Raw genomic sequence first — 16,956 nt, forward strand, 5'->3', positions numbered from 1 at the left:
AATAGACAAAACCAAATTGTAACAGAAATAAACTCAGTGGTTGCTCTGAGTATTGAGAGTTGACCAGGAAGGGGTACAAGGAAACTTTCTGGGATGATGGAAATTTTCTGAGTCTTCATAGGAGTGGGTTACATGAGTATAAGCATTTGTGAAAACTGAATGGATCTTGTCAGAATTCAAGAGTAGTGTTTATAAAGATGGAAAGTTAATCCTCACAGGTGTCAGCTGAGATTGGATGTCCAGAACCGTATGCACGAAATCTGTGCCTCTGATAACCATACTCCAGACCAGTGGTTTTCCACTGGGGACCATTTTATCCCTCGGGATACATTTGGCAATGTCCAGAGACATTGTTGTTTCCAGAGACATTTTTGATTGTCATGACTTGAAGGGGGAGGGATATTACTGGCATTTGATGGGTAGAAGCAACAGAGGCTGCTAAATATCCTACAGTCACATGACAGTCCCCCACAACAAAAAATTATCTGGTCCAAAATATCATTGGTGCCAGCTTGGAGAAACCTGTTCTAGACCTGCTTTTCTTACAGAAGCTGTCAGCCTTAGCCAACCAGATGTTGATTATATTCATGGTCCAAATCAGTTGTGGAAACTTGGCATTTGCAATTTCTTCCCCAATAGAATTTAATATCAAATATTTGTAAATATACATAACCTTAAATTTTGAGATAAAATTCCATGTGTCAAGAGCACTTCCAAAATCAAAATTAAATGTTTTGTTTTGATTGTTAAATTTTTAAGATGAGGTTTGTTCTTAACTTTTTTTCATTAAATATTCAAGCGAATGACCTTGGCTCTCTTCCTTTAAATAAAGTAAAATAAAAAGGCTTTATTATTAGATCAGAGGAAATAAAAGATAGTAATTTGTTTTTCTTCCCTTTACAGAATGACAGGAAGTGAATTCTTTTCTCGTTTCCCGGAACTCTATCCCTTTCTTCTCCAACAGTTGGAAGCTGTAGCTAATTCTGTGGACAGGTAAGAAGAGAATAGGGTGGGACACAGTGAAATCGGAAGTGAATTACTTCATTAATCGAGATTTTTTCCTCCAGGCAACAGTTTTTAATCAACTCCTTCCTTGTAACTTAGATGGATTTTTTTTTTAAGTGCTTCTTTATTATATCCTGTTGCCTGACTCTACAGTAGATTTGTACCTGAAAAGTTGTATAAAATCCTGTTTTGTTTTTGTTTAGAGTTGGGGGGAGCGAGAGGGAGAGAGAGAATCTTAAGCAGGCTCCAAGCCCAGCACAGAGCCAGACACAGGGCTCTTATGACTCTGAGATCATGACCTGAGCCAAAATCAGGAGTCAGACCCTTAACTGACTGAGCCACCCAGGCGCCCCTAATATCCTGTTTTTATAATATGTTTTATATTTTTAAAATCCTGTTTTATACTGTTTTTTCAAATTCTGTTTTCAGTGAACATATTTCAGAAACCAGCTTCTTAGAAACACAGCTTCTAAAAAGATTTTCTTCCCATGATATTTAAAAATCTCTGTGTTTGCATACTGAGTTTGCTGTCACTAACACCAGCCATTTTTTCTTACTGGCCTGTTGCAGTTGACCATTGTGAGAGTAAACAAATAGCTGGCTGGTCTGGTCACCTGTGACCAGAAATGGCACTGGCATGCCTGACCCTAGAAACAGAAAATAAAACCGTTCAGAGGACTTCGCGTCTGATGAGGGCACATAGAAAAGTTTATCATTGTCCTTTCAATCACATCCTGTACCGACAGTGGAATTTTTAGAATGGTGTCTTAGAACATGTGCTTTTTTATTCTTCTAGCCATATTTGCACTTGATATGAATTTATACTCATTATCTGTAATGGGGAAGTAAAATAACATCAATGAATTTTACTTCTGTTTATGATACATTTCCTCACATTAGTAATTTGTACAGACAGACTTTTCTGGCCCCAGTAAGTGACCGTTCAAGCTTTCATAAATACATTTGGCTGTTGAAAGTTTCACATTTCATACTGTGGAACTCCTCTCTGCTGTATGAACAGCTCAAATCAAAACACAGACACGAATTAACAATTAGCTTTGAGAAGAGAATCGTGGGCTGGAGCCCAACCCATGGCTTTGCCAGTAGCTCTTCCTTATTTGCACATTAGGAATATATGAAACGAATGGAGGGGAAAAAAATGAAAAAAGGGAAATGATCTTCTGATCATAGAGAGTCTCACTTTATATTCATAATCATTTAATGAGAAAAATGTTTGAAGGTAGTGTCTCACCTCTTAAATTTTAAATCTTTTATATACAATCACTTGTTTTTCAGTGATACAGGAGAACTCAACCGTCATCCAAGCATGTTTCTCTTACTTTTGGTGTTGGGAAGACTCTACCCTTCCCCAATGGACGGCACCTATTCTGCTCTCAGCATGGCGCCTTTCATTCCGTTCATTATGAGGTAGTGTGTGCTTTGTGGAAATAATGGGGTGGGTATGGGGGCAGTATGGGGTATTTTAACTTGTTCATATTTCAGAAAGTGTAGTTGGTTTTTTATTATTTCTTGTTTTTTTACTTTGGGAGGGATCCTGTGAAAGCAGGGGCCTGGGGGCTATTGCCATTGCCCGCAACTGGTCTCCAGTGTTTCAGAGGAAAGTGCTTCTATCGTGGGTGCAGAAGCCCATAGCCATAGCCAATGTTTAAGTAATGTTCCCTTGGCACTCTGCCTGCTAGTGGATGTATGGTGTTGATAGGAGCTGCCTACTTTTGAAAACATAGCCTGGGTATTTGCATTATCCCTGTGTTGAGCCTAGCCAGCATGAGGCAGGCTTGGTCCTGGCATTATATCCCCTGTCCTACGGTTGAAAATGACATTTGCCTCCTGTCTCTGGAGGAGTTTGCTAGTGGGTGCAGGGGGTATCATCTAGCTGTCCATATGTGGCACAAGTTCACTTCCTACTCAGCTTCTCTTTCAAGACTGGAGCACCTGAGAAAAAGCATGGAATTATACATGGAATCAGATGGTAACAGGCTTTTCTGCTCCAAAGCCTATTGCCTCTTCCTCTGTTACAGTTTTTGAGGTGTATTTGCCAGCTTCTTCTGATCACCTTTTTCATTTTCAGATCAAAGTCCTCAATAAATAGGCCTCCAAAAAGTCTTAAAAATTTTCTTAGGGAACATTTCAGAAGCCCAGTCATATTAGTTAGCTTTTGCCTTTCTGCGTACAACTCGATAAAGCAGCACTTTCATTTTTATTTAGGTACCAGAAATTGAGATAGAGCAGAACGTTAAGATACACCAAACTCAAGAGAATGTGTTTGTTATTTATGTGGTGTCCTGGGTTCCACTTCCTGGTTTCACAGAGCTGACTGATGCATTTCAATGTGAGAAACCATGAAGCGCGAGATGCCTGCCTGTGATTGCTGCAGCCATTTGTTTGCACCAAGCTCTGGCGGTGGCTCTGTTATCTCCGATCACAGAGATGACTCACTCAGATGGGGTTTTTGTTTCCTGATACACAAAGTTACCAGTCTCTTGGATCCAGCATTTGGTGATTCATTTTAGGAATTTGGGTTGTAAATTTTACTTTCAGGAGCATTTAAAAATTGTACTTTCACATATAACTGGAAAGAACTGAAAAATGTTTCAGAAGGTTGATGGGGTGGGGGAGGAAAGGCACATGCTCAGAATCACAGAAGGACATGCTCTAGAACTTTGTCATTGTGTGTTGAGAACATTCCATTTGTGGAAGCTTATTACTAATCAATCTGTTATGTGTTGCATCCTAGAAACCAGAAATTACTACATTGAAAATATCCTTCCTGTTATTTAGAGTCTACATATAATCAGAATGCTCGTATTACTAATTATATTCAGAGCACTTATTATATAACAAAGATTGCATTAATGTAGAAGATTTAAATATTGCCATAAAGCCAGTGTCCTTAGTGTATTGGTTTTTGTTGTTGTTGTTGTTGTTGTTGTTTTAACTCAAAAGGCACAAAGGGTCCATTCCACTGTCCTTCCAGGGAAAATGTCTTGGTCAGTAGTTGCTTTCTATCCGAATAAGCATTCATAGAATGCCACCAACAGCCCAAGTGCCACAATTGATTCCTTAGAGTGTCAGTAGGCTCTGTTTATTGAATGTCCATTTGTAGTATAGAACAGTGTTTCTCAGACTTTAAGAAGTAAACCTATCACTTGGGGAATCTCATAAATTCGGATTCAGTAGGTATGGAATGGAGCCCAAGGGTCTGCATTTCAAACAGACTTCCAGGTAATGCTGATGCTGCTGGTCTGTAGATCACACTTTGAGTACCAGGATTAAATCTGGAATTTTAAACATTATCAGATCCCCTGCCCTGTCCCCCACTACACATGATTTTGACAGTAGTAGGGTCATACTTGGTACTTGGTTAGGCTATTCCGGGGGTTTATAAGAAGTAGATTTTGACCCGGGAATACAGAGAACAAACAAGAAAGTACTCTGAGCAGAGATGTTAGTAGAAAGTACACCGTTTGTTGAGCTTTGACTATTTGCCCAACACTGAACCGGCTATCTTACTTACAACGACTCAGAGAGGAGGTGTTATCACCCCCACTTTCGTATTGAGGAAATTGAGGTTCAGAGAGCAAGTCAGTTATAGAGCTAGAATATGAACCCAAGAGTATAGGGCTATCAAGAATGTTGAGTGTATTCTTTCCATTACACCAAAATAACCTTTAATGCAGCCGAGAGCAGTGGCTACACTGAGCAGGCCCATGGGCCCTGAAATTGATGCAATTCAGAGTGAGGAGGAGCCTATCTCCAGAGCTGGTGGACCAGAGTGCTGTTTTCAGGATATAAAAGTCATGTCCCCCCCAGCAGTGGGATCTGCTCCTTGCTTTGCTTTTCCAGTAGTGAGGATGGCTTGATTGAATACAGCCATTCTCTTGGGCTCATCTCTGCAGGATCATTGCCCGAGGTATCAGGGTTGGTCTGCGACCAGGTATGGAGGAAGGCTGGCTTAACTGCCCTGACCATCTTCTGTGATACAATGGAAGGATCTTAGACTTGAAGTTCAGTCAAAACCCCAGTTCGGGGTTTCATCAACCTAGTACAGGAGCAACCCTGTGCTACCCTAAAATGTTCACAATCACCTGGGCAGATAAACCATAAAAATAGTGAATTTGGTAAAACTGTACACATTTGATTTAAATTACTTCTGAGAAAATTCTTCATGAAGGAAGTGAAAGATTGGTCATAAAACCTGTCATTCCAGGCAATATTTGCGGTACTGGTGATGGTAAAGATTGGGCTGTTTAGACTTGGGGTAATAGCTGAAAAGATGGGTGCATGCATGAGTGGGTGGGTGGTGCTTTATTTTTGTAGCATTGCCAGTGTTAATTTATGTACTTGGAAGAGTCTAATCAGGCTCTTGGATATTCTGAGTTTGGCTAAATAGAAATTTTTCAGCTAGTGGGAGTAGCACGAGGGTTGCTCTGACCAAGCTGAAGTGAATTGCACAACCAGAAGATTAAAAGCCCCAATGGCAGCTTTTTATTTCCCTTTGATTTATGTATACTTCACCTGCCATTTCCTTCCTCTCTGTAAGATGTTTGTAAGCATAGTTTGTATTTTTGTTCTTTATCCAACATTTGGGAGTATAAACTTATATCTCTATTGATCTTCTTTGTTGACTGAAATCTTAGAAGTCCTGATTTGGGTTCTCCAGAGTTATGCGTGTGTGCAGTTGCATCATCTTGGAACAGAAATGATAGTGTTAATCACAATGTTTTGTTTTCAAATTTTTTTAAATCCAGTGTGTTTTATGTGCCCGATGCTGTGCTGGATCCAGATTCACGGCCCTTTACCATGCAAATGTGATGCCTTCAGTTTAAGACCATTTACCCTTCAGTTCAAATACCACCAAGCAGAGTGACTCATGCTTTAAAAGGGACCCCAACTGGCTCCCTGAAAATACACGTTCCTTGTCTAGGGCTTTCTAAAGACCGGAATATCTCTCTACATGTACCTTTGAATTCCCTTTTACAAGGGAGTTTCAAGTTTGAATTGAAGAACTACAGGAGACCAAATATGCCCCAAACCTGGGTTTAAGAGACCTGGTTCTGTCTAAGCTCTGCCACTCACTGACTAGCTGTGACGCTTGGACAAGGCTCTCTACCCTCTCAGAAACCAGTGTGGTACCTGTGTGTGTGGGGGGGGTAATCCACTGAGACAGAAAGCCCCTGCTGTTGCTGACAACAGATCTCAGCAGTGGATTACTGCCTGTGGGAGAAATCCCTCCACTGCCTTTTCATCATTTTTGGGGTGCTTTTAAAAGGATCTCCCTACCCCTTTGGAGGCTTATTTTCATTGCAAATGACTTTCAGTATGTCTTTCCTCAAATCATTTCACTGTTCACCTTAGATAACTTTTCAGTGAGGTCTGCTGTTCTTTTCTCTGAAAAATATTGAGGTGCTAATAACAATACAATCTTAGGTATGTGGCAGTGGAAATCACCCCTAGGGACCTGTGCTGTGGACACTTTTATAGTTGAGATATTGAAAAATCCAGCCAAAAATTTTAAAAAATGGAAAATACATGTTTTGTACATTTAAAAAACATTTCATGGGACCTTTGGATTGTACCAGTCTTAAAAAGGGAAGCAGGGTAGGAGGTATGAAAACTGAGTTAGGCCTTTCAAGCCTGTGCTATTGAGAAGTAATATTGGCCCTTGTTTTCTTGTCCTTGAAAGTTACATAATTCAAGGATCACCACATTACTCCTTGCCCAGGTTGTGGAGTTGAAGGACCTGGTTTTCCATGGTGTAGAGTTGGGGCTTTTGCAGTAGGCGATGGATGGCTTCGACCTTCGTTTGTGATTTTAATACCAGGAATTCCCCTTCAAGACTGCATGGCACATTTCTGTCTGCTCTGTCTTCCCAGAATGCTTGCAGAAAAGTAGGTCGGCTTTGCCGTACAGAGAGAGAAACAGGCAGAGAGCAGGTGGAACACTGCGGGGAAGGAAAAAGACAGGTCCTCCTCCCTTTCTCTTCGCTTCAGCCCCAGCTCATGTCTCCCTCTGAAAGACTGTAGCAGTTGTTACCTTAACCGCCTGTCCTACCATCCATCGCTACTGCATCATAAATAACTGTGCTTAGTATGCTCAGTGCTATTCTCTCCAAATAAATCTTAACCTCTTTCCATGCAGAAGCCACTCTGGGTTTTTTTGGTTTGTTTTTGTTCTTTGGTCCCCTTCTCTGCCTCACCCAGGTTTGGGCACAGAGACTGAAGTATTAACCTAGAAATGAAAGTAACTGCAAATTGAGACATTTGGTCTCTTAGCAGATCTGTGTATCTGTGAAGTACTAGGGACTCCTAGTCCTACGGTATTGGAGCCACATTTCATATTCCACTGCTTACCGGTTACGTAGAAGGGAAGCTCAGCTGGGTCTTGTGTTTTACCTGGCCTTTGAGGAGCCTTGTGTTCCAGTATGAGCTCTGACATTTACCTTTATTTTAACTTCACCTCACTGACCCTCTGTTTCCTTATTTATCAGATTAAAGTATTGAATATTGCCTAGGTCCTCTCTGGCTTCATGGGCCTGTGAGGTGAGTCCTTCCTTGCCTCTGAACCCCTTTGCCCTGACTGCTGTCCAGCAAGCTGTTCTGGAGGCCCACCTCACAGCTACCCTGTTGCAGGCTTTAGCAAAATGAGAGGAGCCTGGATTGATAAGAATGGAAGAAGGAGGGAAGGAGAGAGATGTCATTTTTCTGCTCAGAGTCATAGAACTATCTATATGCAAGCCTTCCAGATTATTATGGCATGAATCGGAGGACCCCTGGGTGCTTCAGCTATCAATCTGTGTAATGGGGCTAATACTGCTTACAAAACAGCAGATAAAAGGCTCTTTGGTTTGTTTTTTAAGAAAAATTCTATAGAGAAGGAAGGGGTTGATGGTGATAGAAAGAGGGCAGACTTTTTAAACTCCTGCTTTGGCTTGTCCCAACCAGTTAACTGGAAGGAAGGCCCTGAAGCCAGAGGTAGGGGAGCAGATTAAAAAAAAAAAAAAAAAAAAAAAGAGAGAGAGAGAGCACTGTGTTGTCCTGTTGATGAAGGCAAATCCCTGGACCCAGTAACTTAGAGCCTTGGGTACATGTGAGCCTAGAACTATGTCAGTAATTTGGGGGAAATGTGGGATGGCAGTGTTCTGCTGGGAGCTTGCAGAAGGATTTTCAAAAGAGAAGGGAAAAGGCGTATTTTACCAGTGACCAAACAGTTGTGTTGATACTGATTGTTTTAGACTGGATCATTCAGTGTATTACTTGCAAAAGCTTTACACTTTGTTCGCTGAGGTCGAGTAAGGATTCCCTAAGAATAAGTCATGCCTGAGTCACCTCACTGTTTTGATGGGATTACCAGTCTGATAGATGATGACAATGCTGCTTTATTCAACATTTGAATTACTTACTTGAACACAGACTAGATTGCATGCTTATCAGGTTTGTATATAACATAAATATAAGTGGTGATGGGATCAAAATTCAAAATAGTCTTTAAGCATGGGAGTGACAAACAAAAATTCAGGCTGGTGGCCATTATTTCTGTGTGACTGGGGAAGAAGGGGATACAATTGAGGAAGCATATACTTGGAGCTTCAGTTTTATTTGTGATGTGTTCTTAAGCTAGATTTTGGGCAAGTTGTTGATTGTCATATTATTCTGTGTACCCTTTGTTATATGATATGTCTGACATTGTCCATAATTTAAAAATAAGATTCAGAATAGCCTTGGAAGCCTGGATTGATGGGCTGAGATTATCAAGATATCTTTTAATAGAGATATGTGTCATATTCTGATTTTCTAAAGAAAAGTCAAAATTATGTACATACAGGATGAGAGCTGTCTGGCTCCCTAGCAGTTTTTATGAAAAAAAATCTTGGGAAATGGCATTTCCTGGTGAGTCCTGAGGAAGCAATGTGACACAGTTGCTGTTACCAGATAGTGAAGACTATAGTCCCCCTGAACTCTGCTGGTCAGATTAAACCTACATCATTGTGCTTATTCTGTTATTCTGCTCTGGGCTTCCCATTTTAGGAGGGTCACTGATAAACTAATATTTATCCAGAGGAGATAACCAAGATGAGGAGGAAGCTAAACATCTGGAAATAGTTAGACTGGAAAAGATTTAGTCAGAGGCAACATGGTAATGGTCTTTACATACTTGAGAAGCTGCCATATGGCAGAAGGCACATAATTTCTTTCTTGTGCTCCCAAGGGGAAAGTAAGAGATAGATTTCAGATTTTAATATAAAGAAGAATTTTGTGAAAGTTAGCATTCTCCATCAGGGGAATGAACAGATTTCCATAACACTGAGCTGCAGGTCATTGAAAATATTCAAGGAAAACTGATCACATGCAGTACATCTGAGGTTGAGCGAGATGACCAGCAGGGCATCTTTTTGAGATGTCTTATTTTGGAACAGCTGAACAACCTAGGTGTATATTCCAAATGTGCAGTGAAGGAAACGATAAGCCTGCCTCTGAATCTGTAACATGTTATTTGTACCTTTTTATTTATGGGCTACTCTGTCTCCCAAAGAAAAGAAGTTGGGGTGCCATTCTTAGCATGGCCCACAGGGTCACAGTGGTCTGCTCCTACATGGTGCCCTCCAGCAGTTAATTCACTTAAATTTAGCTTCTGAGTAACTTCTGTAACTTCGTTCTGGAGAGTTCTGAAAACACTTTTTTGGCCTATGGGATGTTATGTCTGAAAAGCATTCCTTATTAATTTAATTATCTTTTTTTGTGGTTGCTATATTTTTCTCCATTCCAGATGTTGGCTGAAACCACATTTGTTTTCTGACAAGTACAGGGAACATCTGAGTCTTTGAGAAAAGTCAGAGAGATGCTTTTCTGAAAAGTGGTTAAAATAGGTAACTCTTTGTTGTCCAAACTTCCTGAAGGCTCTTCTTTGAACAGAGATGCCTATAGAGAGAGAATATGAGAGTCCCCAAGCCTAGCCCATGACAAGAAGAGACAACTGAGAAAAGGTCTTTGCCGGTGCTGTTAATGTAGGACTTGTTCCCACCTGTCCCTCCTAGAAGTCCAGAACTCCACCCCTCCTATGGTTACTGCTGAATTCCGTGAGCCTTTGAGATTGGGACTAAAGGTTAGGAATGTCCCTATACTGTCCTGATCTGCCAGCTATGGTTGGATGAAGGAAGGGAACTGCCATCCCATCAGTGTGTGAAAACTCTGACCTCTGGCTTTCCTAGTGTGACTCTGATACCAGGTCAGGCTCTGGGTAAGATCGTCAAGGTGCACATGTTCAGTCCTGCTCAGGGGTTTTCCAGCTGCTCCATTTTCCTCTTTGCCTACAAGCCAAAAACGTGTGCCAACTCCTTCCTTTCATACAGATGCGTAAATGACCCTGGTCATTACCTTCCTTGGGGCTATTTGTTGTATTACGGAGACATACATTTTGAAATACAGCAATGAAAGTTGGTTTTGGAGTTTGGGGCCTTACACAGGGGAGGACCTAAAAGCAGAGATGGAAAGGTTGTTTCCTAATGCTGGTGAAATCACAGTTCAGGCAGCTACCTACTCCATCTCCTGTCTACCGTGGCCCTGCCTACTTAGTGCTTTATGGGGAGCGTTGTGCTCACGGCCTTCTGAAATTCTGAATTTTACCCAAGGGTAACTGAGGTTCAGCATGTGGAATGAAGTCATGTTTCCTGCATTGTGTGGCTTTTTTGCAAAGAGTACTGGTATAAAAGGATACTCTGTCATCTGTCACTGATTTTTATCTCTTAGTTCCTAGAGAGGGGCCTGGCCAACTTCATCTCTGGTGCCAGATCTCTTTAAGACCATTTTCTAAATATGTTTTTGAGCAAAAGGAATGAGGAGTTCACCTCTTATGGAATGCATTGACAAAGCAAGCTAAAAAAACAAAACTTGTACGGACCAGCTTTTCTTCAGTGTTATCTGTTACTTCAACAGGCCAATTCAGGTCATGTTAGAACAAGTGATTTGATCTGCAAACGGCTTCATTCTTAGGTGAAATTTTTGACAATGATGATAATCCATGGCCAGTTGCTGCCATTCACTCTAAAAGTTAGAATCCAGTCAGTTAATAGATTGATGAAATAGTTGTTAAACATCCATCGCATACCTACCTAGTGTTAGGTCTTGGGAAAGATGCAAAGTAAAGAAAGAAGGTCTTCATCCTTGAAGAACTTGCAATCTAGCTAGTGAGATAAAACACATTGAATTTTAACCACTGAATAATGTGACAAATACACTAAGGACCAAGGGCCTATAAACAAGGGAAGAGCACCAGTACTCGTGGAGAAGTTCAGAAAGCTTTCCCAAGTAGCAGGGCAGGAAAAGAATAAGGGAATTCAGTCTGCTATCTTGAGGACCTTTAGAAATCCCCCATGGTGATTAGCAGCTCACATAAGACAAGAGAAAAGTCAGGCTGTCTACTCTGTAGATGGTTGGATCTAACAAGAGAAAGAGAGTTTTATGATTCATAACTTAGAAGTCATCATAAAGAGCTTTGCTTTCACTTGAATCAAGGGTGACCCAGGAAATTTACAAAATACATGGTTTGCTGCCTAACAAGAGAAACTGATAGACACTTTTTGCTAATTTTAAATAAAGGACAGTATTTGCTCCAACTTATACATTTAAGGCATATGGAAATAATAGTAGTAGGAAAACTATTACAAATATAGTAATATTTAAATTTTAAGATATTTTAATGATATCTTTCCCTAAGGAGCTTTTATTTCCTTGGTCTTAATTACTTTCTCGAGAACTATAGCCACGGTGCTCAGCAGGCATTTTTAATGCTGAATTGAAGGCTTTGACAGTAGCAAGCCCCAAATGCCAACTTAGGCAGTCATCTTATCCTACATAGTAGGGAACATTTTAAGATAAAAAAAAATGTATGTCTTTCTCTTTAGGCAGCAAATACGAATTAGGGAATAGAGTAGGAAGGCAAAGATGAATTACAGTAGGCTTAAAATGAGGACAGGGAAAAATAATGACCCAGCGTGTTTGGAATATCTTTCCCTGACTGGCACAGTTTTTTTTCCTCCCTCTCCCCTGGGCCTTGACCCTTAGCAGTCTATTTATAATCTAGTTAAGACAAGCTGCATTAGTCACATCAGCTGCACAAGATGCATTCACTCCCATATCCTTTTACTTTTTCCTTCGTATTTTATTTTCCTCACTCACCTTGAGCATTGAGACTCTTTTTTTTTAAGATTTTATTTTATTTATTTGAGAGAGTGAGTGAGAACGAGAGAGAGAGAGCATGAGAGGGGGAAGGGTCAGAAGGAGAAGCAGGCTCCCCGCTGAACAGGGAGCCCTATGTGGGACTCGATCCTGGGACTCTGGGATCATGACCTGAGCCGGAGGCAGTCGCTTAAGCAACTGAGCCACCCAGGCGCCCCAAGCATTGAGACTCTTGACTGCTCATCTTGCCTCCCCCTCCACACCAGTTACAGATATTCCCTTCTTCGCCATTTATTCTTGTCTTCTACCTTATTTTGCGAGTGCTCTTCGTCACTAGTTCAACTGTCCCTTAAAATATTTGCCGAGGGCCTACTTTGTGTTGTTGCCCAAACCCAATGCCCTTATTTTCATCACCTCCCATTTGCAAGAGAAAATAGAGGCCAACAGGCCTAGACTCTCCATAGAGGCGCCCACTCTACCTCCCACCATAGTTCTGTAGTTTTATAGCCAGACATTTGGAAAAGTTTTCTGTGTTTACAGGCTCCACTCCCTCCCCTCTTATTCATTCGTTAAACTACTGGATGCTTCTTCCACCACCTCACTGCAGCTGCCCCTGCAAAGATGCAATAGAAGTGACCTAGGCCCAGAAGCCACTGGATGCTTTACAATGCTCATCTTTCTTTACCTTTCTCTGGAATTTGACACTATTGCATACTCCCTTCTTCGTGACACTCTTTCCTCTGTGGCCTTCTTTGGCCATTACATCTCTGGCAGAACCCCTTCCTCCTGCTGCCTCCCAAATATTGGTGTGCCTCTTTGCCTTACCCTCTGCTCTCTTCATTTTCACTTAGCATGCAGTGTCTGGGGTTGCTCCTCACATACAGTAATGTCCTAGATCTAGGACTTGTCCAGAATCATAGATTCATTGTTCTATTGGCCAACTCCTTCTGCCTGTTCCATAGACACCTGAAAGTCAGCAATTTCAAAACAAGCCCCCAGGTAATTCCTCTGCACCCTAAAAACTTAGACAGCCATCTCTTAGAGCCTAGCACAACATCTAACATCACATTCCACCTGGCCAGCTGTAGTCAGAGGACCTTTTGAAAGGAAACATGTTTGAATCAGGACTCAGGCTATCACGAGGATCCTCCTGATGTCATTGACTATGTTCATGCATACTCAGTAATGAAGAAACATTGGTTTAAAAAGTCATTGACTTTTGATATCCCTCCAGTAAGTTTGGAATGATTTGCTTTTTTTCTCATATTGATGATCATCAGTTTGAGATAGCAAGTGACAGGTGTTGGTACCTTTCTTTGGAGACGGAAAAGTCAAGGCCCAGAAGGAGTAAGCATCATATGTCCACAATAAAAATGTGATTCGTTAAGGAGTCAGTCTATGAGGATTGATTCATGTATTCATTTACTCAACAGATATTTACTGCAAACATCGGTTGTATGTCGGGCACAATAGAAATACAGTGGAGCACCAGACAGATAAGATTTTTGGCATAATGGGGTATCCCTTGTGGTATGCTGCTTCTTGGTCCCTGCCTTTGCTCTGATGATTTTTTCCATCAAATTAGTGATAAATGATAATAATTAGCAAATGTTTAACTCTGGGCCAGGCACTGTTTTAGGACTTGATACATACTGACTCATTTAGTCATCGTGATGACACTGTGAGGTCTATAACATTATTATCCCCATCCTACAGAGAGGACAGGTTGGGCCATAGAAAGTTTAGAAATGTGCCCTAGGTCAATCTGCTAGGAAGTGATAAGGCAGGGATTTGAACCAGGCAGCCTTGCTCTAGCACCTAGGCTCTTTGCCACTGCCTGGCTACCCTAGTACTTAACATCACAATATGGCTCTCTACCCATCTGTTTATGATGTTCCATGACATGGCAAAATTCACCTGCAATTTTAAAGAACAAATATTTGGACTTACTGTGCTTTCTTGAGATCGCCTCCCTCCACCCACCTTGGGCATTGCCTTGGCGGTGGTCGCATTTTCTAATCTGAAATCAGTAGAAAAGGAAGAAAAAGCTCGCAGTTAAGCCCAAGTGGTTTTGACAGGTTGCTAAATAAAACTGGTTCAACTGAAGTTCTGAGATTCTTGAGAAATACTGAGAATTTCTTACAAAAGATATTTTCCTTATAATAGGAAATCGGGGTCATTGCACAGCTGTTAGTGTCTTAGCAAAGAGAAAATGTGTCTTGAGGCCCAAGAAGCATAAAGTCTTAATGAGATTATTTGTAGGCTGCTCCTTCTGCATAACTTTTAAACTGTTAGAGAATATATTTTTCATCTGTCTCTACCATCTTACATTTTCACGAGCAAAACTTTACAGAACTTTGCAAACCTTCAGAGTTGTTGAAAGAAAAAGAAAAAAATTACAGCAACAAACATTTACATAAGACACACAGTAGCTTACTTGATCATCCTCTTCTTTATTCTCTTAGAAAGAAGACAGAATCACAAGGCTATCAGTACATGTTGAAATTTTTTTAAATTGTCAACGTTTTCTTATGTGGTAATCCTAAACTTCTCTGGAAAAATGGCCAGTCAGAATCAGTGAAGTGTTCAGACTACAGCCTATTATGAAATGAAAGTTTCATTACTCCAAACTGCATATAGTAACTTCGGGGAACTGCTCCAGTGGGTGGATACCAGTCTCATCTGGTTACTGTATAGTAGTTGATAACCCACAGCACAAGGCCTCTGAGGTAGGTTGAAATCTGCTGCCCCCCTGCCTTTCTTTCTCACTTTTGCATTTTTCGCAGGCACAGTCCCACCTTCCTCCTATACCAACCAAAGACTCCTAGCCAAAACCCACTGGGAGGCACTCTGAGAGCTAGATGTGCCCCCTGGGTGGTTTTTTTCTTTTGTAGCAGAGAATTTCTGGCCTGGGATGTTCATGTCCTGGCCACCAGTCCCCAAGAGATGGCCGTATTTCTCCTAACTCTAAATGAAAACTCTCAGTCCCAAATGTAAACTTTGGCTCGGCTTCAGTCTAAATAATCACAAAATCAAAATTAGGTGGGCCCACGTGAATGAGATTTTTCTCTTCGATCTCTAGAATGTCCAGAGAATTAACAAAAATATATATTTGTATGAAGGGTGATGCTATGTAAATAAGCATCTCCTTTTTGATTATTACAGTAGTACAGGAAAAGTCTATCTGTTTGGGTAGAAACTATGGAAATATATCTAGGTAGCCAAGGAAAAGCTGAATTGTTACTGAAGGTTGTGTCACACAGACAAGAAAATAATTTACAAAGCAGTGGGTAGAAAATATTTTCGAACACTAAACAAGTGAGTCCCTAAGGCTGTCCTTTCGGGTGATGGGTAAGTAATGTGGGTTTTTTGCTTAACTCTTTATTCTTTTTTTTTTCCCCCAAAGAATCTTTTTCCTATAAAGCCAGAGTTTAAGGCTCGGCTTCTTTTCAGCTTGGTTGAAATGAAAAGTGAAATTCATTTAATACTAATTATAACCTGCATAAGTCTAGTGAAGAGAAACTTAAGAAATGTAATTCTTGTTTTCTAGCTGAGCTTCAGTGCTATATAATTAATATAATTCAATCACTTTTTGCCTGCTTTTTTTTTTCTGCATGATTTAAGACATCAGAATTTAATTCATAGCCAGAATAAAAACCGGACTTAGGGAAAACTTGAAAAGACTAGAGGGGGATTTGCCCTTCTGCTGCATGGTTGAACACGTCCCGAAAGTAGCAGCTTTGGAATGCCATGTCCTGATAGAATTCCCTGTTGAACGCTGGCGAGCAGAGAGGCTTCCTAGCACCGTCCCCTTGTCTGCAGTATGTGAACTGTCTGTCATGAGGGCCCTGAATAGAACCAAGGGCCTCCACAGGATTGCCTCACGGCCTGACAGAAGGGCAGCAGTATCACAAGGCAAGTTGTGTGCTGGCTTTATAAGCCCCAGGCTGTGGGTTTTGGAACTCACCAGCCACCCTGGCTCAACCCTAGATAAATATTCCCAGTTCTAAGTAGGTTGGGGAATTCAAAGGCCTGCTTTTCCCAAGCCCTTCCACAACCAATCCATGACATGTTATGAGGTCTAAGTGGAATGGCCGTGTGTGGAGGGAAAATAAGGGAATGCTTTCTACTACTAATTAATATGAACTCCCTGGCAGTCCCTTTTCCCCTTAGGAATGCAGCTAGTCACAGGGCCGGATTCTAACCCCACTGTAGTCATTCACCCGGACCCGCTTTACTCCTAGGGTAGTTGAAACCTATCTGCAATGATTTCAGAAGTCTTAAGCGGTGCCTTCTACCCACCCAGTTTTCTCAGATGCCTTCTCCATTTTGAGCTGAACTTGGAAATTTCACAGGTAGATTTTCATTTTTAAGTATATGGTTTCAATCCCTTCTAAAATGGAATTCCCACTGTGAGGCATATTACTTTTAAGTGATTATTAGTTATACCACAGTATGATTTAGTTTAAGTTTCTTGGGTTTTGACAGGAAGAGAAATAGAAGGCATTAGTTGGGTGACGTGTTGGGGATGCGCTAAGGCTGGTGGAGAGAGAGGATGCAGAACTTGGAACAAAGGCAGAAAGCAAGTTGCCACCCTCACACATGTGGCCTGGGTGAGGACTGCAGTGACTTCTTCCCTACCAGGATTTGTTTTCGTGCTTTCAGTGAAAGGGGGCATCCTCTTTTCTATTTACCTCTCCCTTCTGGCCAGGAAAGACTTAGAGGGATTTTTTGTTGTTGTTGTTGATTTTTTACAGCT

The 16,956-nt window shown here is 41.1% G+C and overlaps 1 protein-coding gene across 11 annotated transcripts in view; it reads left to right on the plus strand.

Moving 5' to 3' along the window:
* The window catches only part of THADA (THADA armadillo repeat containing), a 324,153-nt gene that overhangs the window by 138,443 nt on the left and 168,754 nt on the right, over nucleotides 1-16,956 (plus strand). For 10 of the 11 annotated variants that reach the window (XM_027621844.2, XM_027621847.2, XM_027621842.2 and 7 more), the window contains 2 exons: nucleotides 904-993; nucleotides 2,302-2,433. In XM_027621844.2, the coding sequence (XP_027477645.1) occupies nucleotides 904-993; nucleotides 2,302-2,433 (222 nt within the window). The remainder of the gene's footprint in view (nucleotides 1-903; nucleotides 994-2,301; nucleotides 2,434-16,956) is intronic. The other variant, XM_027621848.2, reaches the window with a different exon arrangement.

The sequence above is a fragment of the Zalophus californianus genome, chromosome 8 (genome assembly GCF_009762305.2).
Source record: "Zalophus californianus isolate mZalCal1 chromosome 8, mZalCal1.pri.v2, whole genome shotgun sequence".
Taxonomy (NCBI): Eukaryota; Metazoa; Chordata; class Mammalia; order Carnivora; family Otariidae; genus Zalophus; species Zalophus californianus.